Source organism: Macaca nemestrina, chromosome 3, assembly GCF_043159975.1.
Source record: "Macaca nemestrina isolate mMacNem1 chromosome 3, mMacNem.hap1, whole genome shotgun sequence".
Lineage (NCBI taxonomy): Eukaryota > Metazoa > Chordata > Mammalia > Primates > Cercopithecidae > Macaca > Macaca nemestrina.
The window spans coordinates 133,585,189-133,597,914 of NC_092127.1; the positions used below are offsets into that span (position 1 = coordinate 133,585,189).

General features: G+C 43.8%; 1 protein-coding gene across 5 annotated transcripts in view; it reads left to right on the forward strand.

Moving 5' to 3' along the window:
• The window catches only part of LOC105477327 (MOB kinase activator 1B), an 84,456-nt gene that overhangs the window by 3,136 nt on the left and 68,594 nt on the right, over positions 1-12,726 (forward strand). For 2 of the 5 annotated variants that reach the window (XM_071093491.1, XM_071093493.1), the window contains exon 1: positions 656-1,663. The exons of 2 other annotated variants lie outside the window; for them this stretch is intronic. Coding sequence is in view for 1 of the 3 variants with exons in the window: in XM_071093493.1 (XP_070949594.1) it covers positions 1,656-1,663 (8 nt within the window). In the remaining 2 variants the exon portion in view is untranslated. Of the gene's footprint in view, positions 1-655; positions 1,664-9,328; positions 10,838-12,726 lie in introns of those variants that run through there. One more of the 5 variants, XM_071093492.1, reaches the window with a different exon arrangement.

Below are 12,726 nucleotides of genomic sequence, written 5' to 3' on the forward strand. Positions count from 1 at the left end.
TAGAAATGATTATTATTGGAAGTGAAAGAACAAAGCTTTGGTTATTTCATCTGTCTGTTATTTGGTATAACTGTCTGAATACCGTTTTTTTTGTTTTTTGTTTTTTTTGAGACGAGCTCACTCTGTCGCCCAGGATGGAGTGCAGTGGCGTGGTCACAGCTCAATGTAGCTTTGACTTCCCAGGCTCAGGTGATTCTTTTTTTTTTTTTTTTTTTTTTTTTTTTGAGGCGGAGTCTCGCTCTGCTGCCCAGGCTGGAGTGCAGTGGCCGGATCTCAGCTCACTGCAAGCTCCGCCTCCCGGGTTCACGCCATTCTCCTGCCTCAGCCTCCCGAGTAGTTGGGACTACAGGCGCCCGCCACTGCGCCCGGCTAGTTTTTTTTTTGTATTTTTTAGTAGAGACGGGGTTTCACCGTGTTAGCCAGGATGGTCTCGATCTCCTGACCTCGTGATCCGCCCGTCTCGGCCTCCCAAAGTGCTGGGATTACAGGCTTGAGCCATCGCGCCCGGCTCAGGTGATTCTTTCATCTGAAACCCCCTCCCCACCACAAGTAGCTGGTACCACAGGTATGTGCCACTATACCTGGCTGATTTTTTTTTTTTTTTTTTTTCCAGTAGAGTCAGGGTTTTGCCATGTCACCCAGGCTGGTCTCCTGGGCTCAAACAATCCGCTCATCTTGGCCTTCCAAAGGGCTGAGATTACAGGTGTGAGCCATCGCACCTGGCCGTCTGAATACTATTTCTTTACCAACAGATGAGCAGAGAAGGAAAGAGTTACAGCTTAGGAGTTAAATACAAATATTTTCCTCCCATTCTTGAAAGCTTACTGGGAAGCCTACTATCAGTGGATGGAGCAGAGGAAATAAGGGCAATGCAAGATAGGGCTGCAAAGGTGGTGACTCATGACTCTTGAGGGCTCTAAGATAGAAGGAAAGAATTACTACTGATTTTTAAAAGGCGCACTGTGGGCCAGGCACGGTGACTCCTGCTTGTAATTCCAACACTTTGGGAGGCTGAGGTGGGCGGATCACTTGAGCCCAGAGTTCCACACCAGCCTGGACAACATGGCAAAACTCTGTTTCTACCCCAAAAATACAAAAATTAGCCAGGTGTGTGGCAGTGTGAGCCTGTAGTCCCAGCTACTCTGGGGGCTGAGGTGGAAGGGTTATCTGAGCCTGAGGAGATTGAAGACATCAAGGCTGTAGTGAGACATAATCACGCCACTGCACTCCAGCCTGGCCCATAGAGAGTGAGACATTGTCTTTAAAAAAAGGCCGGTCGCGGGACATCGTGGCTCAGGCCTGTAATCCCAGCACTTTGGGAGGCCGAGGTGGGTGAATCACTTGAGGTCAGGAGTTCGAGACCAGCCTGACCAAGAAATGAAACCCCATGTCTACTAAAAATAAAAAAATTAGCCGGGCGTGATGGTGGATGCCTGTAATCCCAACTACATGGGAGACTGACTACGAGAATCACTTGAATCTGGGAGGCGGAGGTTGCAGTGGGCCAAGATTATGCCACTGCACTCCAGCCTGTACGACAGAGTGAGACCATCTCAAAAAAAGAGAAAAAACAAAACTGCTGTGCCAGGCGCTGACGTAGATGTTGGGCACCATTTGTGACAAAAGAGAAAAAAATCCCTGCATTGGTGCGACTTATGTTCTGGTAAGTGTCTGTAAATACTAAACGTCAGTAAATCATGTAGTATGGCAGAAGGTCGTAAGTGCCATGAAACAAAGGAGAGCAGGGTATAGAGATTTTTGAATAGGGAGTTGAGACAGATTAGGATAATCCCCAGAGTGGGTTCCCAGATCATCTGCAGGAATGATACCTTTGTGTAGCTTTTGTATAAACTCTCAGGATAAATTTGCACTGCATACGTGGGTCTGGCTGGGACAGAGCTTTGGTTGTGCCGCAGGTTGGCCTCTGTGTATCTTCAGATTAAGTTAAACTCTCATGGTAGATATGGAAACTTCACAGGGACCTCATTTAATTTTGTGGACTCAAATCTTTTAAACACATCCTTAGCACCTGCTGTGTGCCAGGCATTGAGGAAGATATGAGATTCCAGAGATGGTGGATGGTATATAGTCATCTATGATAGATGCAGTACAATCATGGGGGCCCAAAGTATGTGTAGCAATTTGTTCTACTTAGGCTTTAGGAAAGTTTCATGAAAGAAGTGGGTGGTAATTAATGGAAGGTGAACAGGAGCTCTCTAAGAAGACAAGGGGGAAGTGGGAGATTACAGTCAGAGGAAACATCTTTGAGTCAAGAATTTGCCTGTGAATTGTTCACCTTCATGTTTGTGCAAGAGGCCATAGAATTTTGGAGCTAACGGGTCTATTAGTAACATGGCCTGCTTGCTTCTTTTAGCTAAAGAGGCAAAAATCACCGACTTCAGGTTGGTGGCTAATTATTGGCCTGGGGACAATTGGTCTTTTGACGTAGGGGTTTTTCTTTCCTGACATTTTAGGCATATGAAAGGCAGGGAAATTGAGGATAAAAGTGAGTTCTGAGTAATCATTCAAAAAGTATATTGCATGTTCTCTGAGTTTCTAGCATTTTTAAGTTATGGGTCTCTTTTGACTAATGGAATTCTGAAAACAAAATTTGACTTGGAAAAGACCAAAGTGTAATTTCCTAATGTAAGGCTACTTATTTGGAATGGAGTTAAAACAAGTACATTTAACTTTTTCTTGTTAAGAGACAGTGTCAGCCAAGGGCGGTGGCTCACACCTATAATCCCAGCACTTTGGGAGACTGAGGGGGTGGAACCTTGAGCCCCAGACTTTGAGAACAGCCTGGGTAACATGGCAAAACCCCCATCTCTACCAAAAACGTTAGCCAGGTGGTGGTGGTGCTCAGCTGCTTGTGAGGCTGAAGTGGGTGGATTGCTTGAACCCAGGAGGCAGAAGCTGCAGTGAGCCAGGATTGCACCATTGCACTCCAGCCTGGGTGACAGAGTGAGACTCAGTCTTAAAAAATAATTTAAAAAGAGACTGGGTCTTACTGTGTTGCCCGCGCTGGCCTCAAACTCATAGGCTTAAGCAGTCCTCCCACCTCAACCTCCAGAGTAGCTGAGATTATAGGTGCGTGCTACCACACCTGGCTATAGTTAACTTATAAATGAAAGTCTGTAGGAAAGGTGATTTGGGAATGTGAATGACTGAACCAGGTCAATTTCTTCTTTCTTTCTTTTTTTTTTTAATGTCAACAATGAAAGCTGAACTAGGTCTATTTCTGTACAGGAAGAAACAGATGGATTGGGAAAGGAAGGAAGAAAGGAAGGAAATAACTTACTGAGCACTGTGCTACATACCTTCCATTTGTCCTTCTTAAGATGAGCAATTTAGGCCGGGCGCGGTGGCTCATGTCTGTAATCCCAGCAGTTTCGGAGGCTGAGGCGGCTGGATCATGAGGTCAGGAGTTTGAGACCAGCCTGACCAACATGGTGAAACCCTTTCTTTACTAAAAGTACAAAAAAATTAGCCAGACATGGTGGCACATGCCTGTAGTCTCAGCTACTCAGGAGGCTGAGGCAGTAGAATCGCTTGAACCCGTGAGGTGGAGGTTGCAGTGAGCCGAGATCATGCCACCACACTCTAGCTTGGGCAGCAGAGTGAGACTTCATCTTTAAAAAAAAAAAAAAATTAGCAATTTAGCAGCACTTTGGGAGGCAGAGGTGGGTGGATCATGAAGTCAGGAGTTCAAGACCAGCCTGGCCAACATGGTGAAACCCTGTCTCTACTAAAAATACGAAAAATAGCTAGACATAGTGGCGGGCACCTGTAATCTCAGCTACCTGGGAGGCTGAGGCAGGAGAATCGTTTGAACCTGGGAGGCTGAGGCAGGAGAATCGTTTGAACCTGGGAGGCGGAGGTTGCAGTGAGCCGAGATTGCGCCATTGCACTGCAGCCTGAGCGACAGAGTGAGACTCCGTGTCAAAAAAAAAAAAAAAAAAAAAGTTTAGGAAAAGAGACTCATGATAGTGCTATGTTTATATGTGTTTATATGTGTCTATCTCTGCCTCCCTGTCTCTCTCTCTGTCTCTCACTTCCCTCCAAACCCCAAAAGCCAACATCTTGTTTTCAGGCAAATTATTTAACTGATTTTAATGCTTCAGCAGCCTCACCTTTAAAAAAAAGTTAATAATTTAAAAGAATAATCAAATAGGCCAGGCGTTGTAGCTCATGCTTGTAATCCCAGCACGTTGGGAGGCTGAGGCAGAAGGATGGCTTGAGCCAATTTGAGTTACAGTGAGCTATACTTGCGCCAGTACACTCTAGCCTGGGTGACTGAGCAAGACCCTGCCTCTAAAAAGAAAATGTAAAAAAAAAAACCATTGAATGTTTACTATGTGCCAGGGACAAAGTGTTTTAAATAGTTAACTCAGTTCAGTAACTAGCAGGAATCCTGTTTTACAGATAAGGAAACTAGCACAGAGAGGTTACATATTTTATCAAAATCATATAGCCAGTAAATAGTGTAGCTGGAATTTTGAGTCCTGGAAGTCTGGGTCCAGAGATCCTGTCTTAATACTTCTTTTTTTTTTTTTTTTTTTGAGACGGAGTCTCGCTCTGTCACCCAGGCTGCAGTGCAGTGGCGCAGTCTTGGCTCACTGCAACCTCTGCCTTGCGGGTTCAAGCAATCCTCCCTGCCTTGGCCTCCTGAGTAGCTGGGATTACAGGCTCCCTCCACCATTACAGGTGCCCTCCACCATGCCTGGCTAATTTTTGTTAGTAGAGATGGGGTTTTCACCATGTTTAGTAGAGACAGGGTTTTCACCATGTTGGCCAGGCTGGTCTCAAACTCCTGACCTCAGGTGATCCACCCACCTCGGCCTCCCAAAGTGCTGGGATTACAGGTATGAGCCGCCACGCCCGGCCTTTTTTTTTGGAGACAGAGTTTCGCTCTGTCACCCAGTCTGCAGTGTAGTGGCGTGATCTCAACTCACTGCAAACTCTGTCTCCTGGGTTCAAGTGACTTTCCTGCCTCAGCCTACTGAGTATCTGGGACTATAGGCGTGCACCACCACGCCCAGCTAATTTTTGTATTTTTAGTAGAGATGGGGTTTTGCCATGTTGACCAGGCTGGTCTCGAACCCCTGGCCTCAAGCAATCTGCCTGCCTCGGCCTCCCGAAGCGCTGGGATTATAGGTGGGAGCCATTGCGTCCAGCTGATCCTGCCTTATACTATCTTATCTATAATTAACAAAACTATGTATATCTATATGTAGATGTATATACACACATACACATGCATGTATATACATATATACACACGTACATGTATGTATATATGTGTGTATATCTATCTGTATATTTTTTCTCCAAGCTGATATTCAAGTAGGCCTTGTTATTAAGAGAAGTCTAACGCCGGGCGCGGTGGCTCAAGCCTGTAATCCCAGCACTTTGGGAGGCCGAGACAGGCGGATCACAAGGTCAGGAGATCGAGACCATCCTGGCTAACATGGTGAAACCCCGTCTCTACTAAAAATACAAAAAAGTAGCCGGGCGAGGTGGCGGGCGCCTGTAGTCCCAGCTACTCAGGAGGCTGAGGCAGGAGAATGGCGTGAACCCGGGAGGCGGAGCTTGCAGTGAGCTGAGACTCCGTCTCAAAAAAAAAAAAAAAAAAAAAAAAAAGAGAAGTCTTCAGTTACCAGGTGTTATTGTCTCATGCTGCTGGGACTCTTTTCTAAGATTCACCAATAATACACTAGTAGAAGATAAAATAGTAACTTTTAAATTAATATAATATTCAAGTATTTTTAACCTTTATCTTTAGTGTAAAAATAATATACATGTTGGAGAAATCACTAAATAATGGTAGGAAAAGGAAGAAAATAAAAATCATTCATAATCACACCTTTGGAGACAACTGTTGTTTGTATTAGGGATATAACTACTTCTGAATCTTTTTTTTTTGTTTTGAAACAGAGCCTCGCTCTGTCACCCAGGTTGGAGTGCAGTGGAATGATCTCAGCTCACTGCAACCTCCGCCTCCCAGGTTTAAGCAGTTCTCCTGCCTCGGCCTCTAGAGCAGCTGGGACTACAGGCGCCCGCCACCACGCCCGGCTAATTAATTTTTGTACTTTTAGTAGGCATGGGGTTTCACCATATTGGCCAGGCTGGTCTCGAACTCCTGACCTTGTGATCCGCCTGCCTTGGCCTCCCAAAGTGCTGCGATTACAGGCGTGAGCCATCGTGCCTGGCTAACTTCTTCTGAATCTTTTTATTGCTTTTTTGTTTGTATGTATTTAAAAATATACAAATGGATTTCCACTGTACATAGATCAGGTTTTTTACTTGTAAATTTTTTTTTTTTTTTTTTTTTTTTGAGACGGAGTCTGGCTCTGTCACCCAGGCTGGAGTGCAGTGGCCGGATCTCAGCTCACTGCAAGCTCCGGCTCTCGGGTTCATGCCATTCTCCTGCCTCAGCCTCCCGAGTAGCTGGGACTACAGGTGCCCGCCACCTCGCCCGGCTAGTTTTTTGTATTTTTTAGTAGAGACGGGGTTTCACCGTGTTAGCCAGGATGGTCTCGATCTCCTGACCTCGTGATCTGCCCGTCTCGGCCTCCCAAAGTGCTGGGATTACAGGCTTGAGCCACCGCGCCCGGCCGTAAATTTTTTTTATGCTAGAGAATAGACTTCTGCAACATCATTTTGAATGGCTGATGACCAAGTATTATCTTACAGTTTTTTATTTGACAACCCAATAAAAAAGGATATCATATATTATATCCTTTAATATATTCTCCTCTGTAAGGTTATTTTGCTTTTTTCTTTTTGTTATTAAATATATATAATTTAATACAACATATAAAAAGATATGTTATATGTATATATAATATCTTTGTATATAATATATGTTATCCTTTTTAATATGTTGTATTTTTGAGGGGAACATGGGGAGTGGAAGTGAACATGGTCATCTTTTCAGAAAGAACTAGTTTTGGGAGTTGCAGCACTGACTGGCTTTAGTTTACTTTTATCATCTGATATGAGGTAGCTTTTTTTTTTTCTTCACATATCAGAGTGCAAAATAATTGCCATTTAGTTACTTTTACCGTTATTGATTTCTTTCTCTAAGTGTAGTTGCAGTTTTTGTACTTTTGGAGTTTCTGATATATGAAAGCACGTGTCTAATACATGTAGCACTTCTCTAAACTGTATATTTGATTAGGAGATATTGAAGCAAAATAGCTACATGTTACTTGAAAAATATGAAATCGTTCTACCTCTTAGGAATGTCAAACTGAGTCCTGTAGAGAACTGTACCGCTCCTTTTCTTCCTATGTTTCATTTTTGTTTAATATTAACCAACCTAAGGCCATCTTTTTTTTTTTTTTTTTTTTTTTTTTTTTTTTTTTTTTTTTTTTTTGAGACAGGGCCTCTTTCTCTCTCCCAGGCACAATGCCACGATCTCGACTCACTGCAACCTCCGCCTCCTGGGTTCAAGTGATTCTCCCGCCTCAACCTCCCGAGTAGCTGGGACTGCAGGAGCCTGCCACCATGCCGAGCTCATTTTTGTATTTTTAGCAGAGACAGAGTTTCACCACGTTGGCCAGGCTGGTCTTGAACTCCTGGCCTCAAGTGATCTACCTGCCTCAGCCTCCCAAAGTGCTGGGATTACAGGCGTGAGTCATCGTGCCCAGCCTTAGGGCTGTCTTTTACAACACATTTTAGTATAAGTATAACTGTGAAATACATTCATTTACAGAAGTGATTTTTAAATTTAATTTTTTGTTTTTTGTTTTTTTTTGAGATGGAGTCTTGCTCTGTCTCCCAGGCTGGAGTGCAGTGGTACGATCTTGGCTCACTGCATTCTCTGCCTCCTGGATTCAGTTAATTCACCTGCTTCAGCCTCCCAAGTAGCTGGGATTACAGGCTCCCGCCACCATGGCCGGCTAATTTTTGTATTCTTAATAGAGATGGGGTTTCACTATGTTGACCAGGCTGGTCTCAACTTTGTCCTCAGGTGATCCACCGGCCTCAGCCTCCTTAAGTGCTGGGATTACAGGTGTGAGCCACCATGCCCGGCCTTAAATTTAATTTTGAAGCATTTTTCAACTTTCCAAAAAGTTGCAAAGAACAGTGTAAAGAACCTCCACGTATTCCTTATCCAGAAACCCCATTGAGTTTCATCTGTTGCTTTAACAATGTCATCTTCAGCAAAAGGATCCAGTCATGAATCATGTATTGCATCCACATATGTCTGTAGTGTTTTTCTTTTTTCTTTTCTTCTTACAGGGTCTTGCTCTGTTGCCGAGCTGGAGTGCAGTGGCCCAATCTCAGCTCACTGCAGCCTCGACTTTCTGGGCTCAAGGGATCCTCCCATCTCAGTCTCCTGAGTAGCTGGGACTATAGGCACGTTCCACCACGCCCGGCTAATCTTTTTTTTTGGTGGAGATGGGGTTTCACCATATTGCCCAGGCAGGTCTTGCACTTCTGGGCTCCAGCAATTTGCCCGGCCTTGGCCTCCCAAAGTGCTGAGATTACAGGCGTGAGCCACCAGGCCCAGCCTGTGTTTTTCAAACTGAAATAGTTTACTGTCAGTCTTTCCTTGACTTTCATGACCTTTACATTTTTGAGGATTACAGGCCATTTTGTAGAACATTCCTCCCTTTGAGTTTCTCTGATGTTTCCTTGTGCATTTGAGTTACGCATTTGAGCAACATCACAGAAGCCATGTAAGTTTTTCTTATGTATGTTTGTGTGTGTGTGTGTGTGTGTGTGTGTGTGTGTATATGTATGTATGTATGTATCTATGTATTTTTTGGGATAGTCTCACTCTGTTGCCCAGGCTGGAATACTGTGGTGCGACCATGGCTCACTGTAGCCTCTATCTCCCAGGCTCAAGCAATCCTCCCACCTCGGCCTCCCAAGTAGCAGGGACCACAGGTGCGTGTTGCCACACCCTGCTAATTTTTAAATTTTTTTTTTTCTTTGAGACGGAGTCTCGCTCTGTCGCCTAGGCTGGAGTGCAGTGGCGCAATCTCGGCTCACTGCAAGCTCTGCCTCCCGGGTTTACACCATTCTCCTGCCTCAGCCTCCCGAGTAGCTGGGACTACAGGCGCCCGTCACCACGCCCGGCTAGTTTTTTTGTATTTTTTAGTAGAGACGGGGTTTCACCGTGTTAGCCAGAATGGTCTCGATCTCCTGACCTCGTGATCCGCCCATCTCAGCCTCCCAAAGTGCTGGGATTACAGGCTTGAGCCACCGCGCCCGGCCAATTTTTAAATTTTTTATAGAGACAGCCCATGTTGCCAGGGCTGGTCTCGAACTCCTGGGCTCAAGCAATCCTCCCTCCTTGGCCTCCCAAAGTGCTGGGATTATAGGTGTGAGCCACTGTGCCCAGGTGATGTGCATTTTTCTTACTGCATCTTATCAGATGCATATAGTGTCTATTTGTCCATTATTGGTGGTGTTAACTTTGATCCTTTGATTAATGTGTTTACCAGGATTCTCCACTATAAGGTTCTTATTATTTTTTGTTATTAATATTTTATGGGGTGATATTTTGGTAGTATGTAGCTCTCCCATTCCTCATTCTGTTTTCACACACTAGTTTTAGTGTTCATTGATGTTTCTTGTCTAAATTGTTACTTTGATGATTGCCAAAGTGCTAATTCTGTCATTGCTTCTAAATTTATTAGTTGGTAATTTTACTGTAAGGAGGAATTTGCTCTTCTTCTTCTTCTTTTTTTTTTTAATGCCAATGTGTGCTGTGATCTGAATGTTTGTATCCCTCTAAAATTCGTATGTTGAAAGTGATCACCAAGGTGATGGTATTAGAAGACAGAGCCTTTGGGTGGTGATCAGGTGGAGGGCTAGACCCCTCAATAATGGTATTAGTGCCCTGATAAAGAGGCCTGAGGAAACATGTTAGCCTCTTTGCCCTTCTACCATGTGAGCACACATGGAAGGAGCCATTTATGAGGACTTCACCACACATCAAATCTGCTGGTGACTTGATCTTGAACTATACCGTCTTTTTAACTGTGAGCAATAAATTTCTGTTGCTTGTAAGTTACGCAGTCTGAGGTACTTTGTTATAACAGCCTAAAGTGACTAAGGCAGTGTGGATATAAGGATTCCCATGTTCTTCAGTGAGTTGGCTTCTGTGTTTCTTTGACTTGTTTCCATCCTCTTTTGAGCACTTCCTTCCTTCCTGGCACAACAAAATATTTTTTATCTTATACTTTTTCTTCCCCAGTCCAGGAAATAGACATTTATCTGAGGACATTGGTTCTGCTCAGTGGAGAACGATATTTAGAAACCAAAATCTAGATGTAGGTATGCTGATTACAGATGTGTTGCTGATCCCAGGCTCTCTCATTGGACCGTACTAAAAAATATATTCATTTATATCCAACTATTTTTATCTATATCTATCTGTGTATATTAAATGAGTTCACATCACTACTTCAGTTGCAAGCCAGTGGCACAGGGTTCATTCTAGCCTTCTCCTTTCCTATGTTTTTCTTTGTTGTAAGAAACCTGACTGATCATTCTCAGATAGTTGTTTCCTCTGTCCCTGTACTATAGCTGTTCTCTTGACCCTGTCTGGCCACCCTCTCTGGCCTGGGCCTAAGCTGTTGTATAGTGCTGTTACTGCCCCACCTCCTCTCCTTGGGACTGTGTGGGCCCCTCCTGTAGCAATATAAAAGATGAAAGCAGTCTGAGATTCAGTTGTGTGTGGTACGTGTGTGATAGTAATGTGTTTTTTTCCTATGAATCCTATGTTTAGGATCAATGCTTCAGAAATGTTGGGAGGATACTGAATGTAGAAGGCCTAGCTCAATCAACTGGACTTATGTGCAACAGTGATACTTAGGTTATTATCATTATCTTAACAATGATAATTGCTAGCAGCTGTTATTTTTTATAAACCACTTATGATTATTTAAATCATAGCCAATTGCTATAGATTTGTTATGGTATGTGTTAGTGCTATTTTGATATTTTGAGGTTACAACTTAAAAGCAGGAGTTTGAAGGTAAACAAGCATTATTTAGGTAATAGTGTCACTGGTGCAGGGTGTCTAGGTTCTTGGCATCTTGAACAAAGAATTGGACAAAACCCACAGACAAAACAAGGAAGGCATGACGGGATTTATTGAACTTGAAAGTACACACCACAGGGGGAGCGGGCCTGAGCATGGGGGCTCAAGGGCCCCGTTACAGAATTTTGGGGAGTTTAAATATCTTCTAGAGGATTCCATTAGTTACTTCGAGTATGCCCTATGTAAGGGAGGTTAAATACTTTTTAGAGGATTCCATTAGTTCAGGTACACCCTATGTAAATGGAGAGAATGAAGTAAAGTTACAAAGTCATTTACTTGGTCTACACCCCATGGAGAGGATATTTCCTGTCATAGCTGAAGTGTGAATTGGCCTTATGTTCCATGCCTCCAGACCCTATTTTCCTACCTCATCTGCTCCTGAGAGATGTGATCCCGAGAAATCTTGATAGGAGGCAGAGGGACTGTTGGTCTTTTTTTTTTTTTTTCTATAGCTTGTTTCATGCTGGCTTGAGGCATAGTCCCTACCTATTGGGGATTGTGGAACTCTCTCCCTGCTCTGTCTAGTGGAGGCAGGGTAGCTCCTTGATGGCCAGGGGTGGTGTCTTCACCTGGAACTGGCTAGAACCTTTATTGCATGATCATCTGAAGTTTGGTGTTCGGTAGGCAAGAGGAAGTGAATTTGGTCAAAAGATTTAATGGGGCCTTCAGAGGGTGGGTACCAATGCTGTCAGGAATGTTTGTTACAGAGTTTAAAGGAGAGAAAACAAAACCTGGTCTATTCTAGAATCTGTGTGTTTCCTTAAAGTCTTAGCACAGACGACTCCATTTTAGTTTTGTTTGGTCTATTGGGGCCTCGTGCATGAGCTTAGTCCAAAACAATGGCCTCCCAGAATTTTGTTTAAAAAATTCCCCCTTTTTGGTCAGGTTCTCACTTAGGTGAGCGTGTGACCAAAATTTAGGGCCTTAGCATTACTCTCAGTTACCATTATTTTGGGTTTCTGGTCTCAGCACGTCATTCATAGGTTATGGTGTCCTCATGGTAACACATTTCTTTCAGCTCTTATTTCAGTTGAAGAGAGACCATATGACATTCTAGAGATGGCTGCATGCTAGCATTTAAAACCTTTGAGAGAATGCAGTGCACCAGAGAGACTATTATTATGACTACTGGGAGGGTAATACCAAGAGTTCCTTACCCAAGATCCCCATAAAACAAACATCCTAAAATCAAATAGATCAAAAAATGAACTAAAGAGTTTACTCACTTGACTAAGCAATCTTTGTTAATCCCCTGCCACTGAATTTCTTTTTTCTTTTTTTTTTTGAGACAGAGTCTTGCTGTGTTGCCCAGGCTGGAGTGCAATGGCATGATCTCGGCTCACTGCAACCTCTGCCTTCCAGATTTCAAGCAATTCTCCTGCCTCAGCCTCCCAAGTGACTGGGATTACAGGCATGTGCCACCACACCCAGTTAAGTTTTTGTATTTTTAGTAGAGATGGGGTTTCACCATGTTGGCCAGCCTGGTCTCAAACTCCTGACCTCAGGTAATCCACCTGCCTTGATCTCTCAAACTGCTGGGATTACAGGCATGAGCCACTGCGCCTGGCCTGCCACTGATGTATTTCTCCATAGGCCACAAGTGCCAGCAGCTATTCACATACTTCTCTGTTCAGCCAATTCTATTATAACTTTCACAAGAG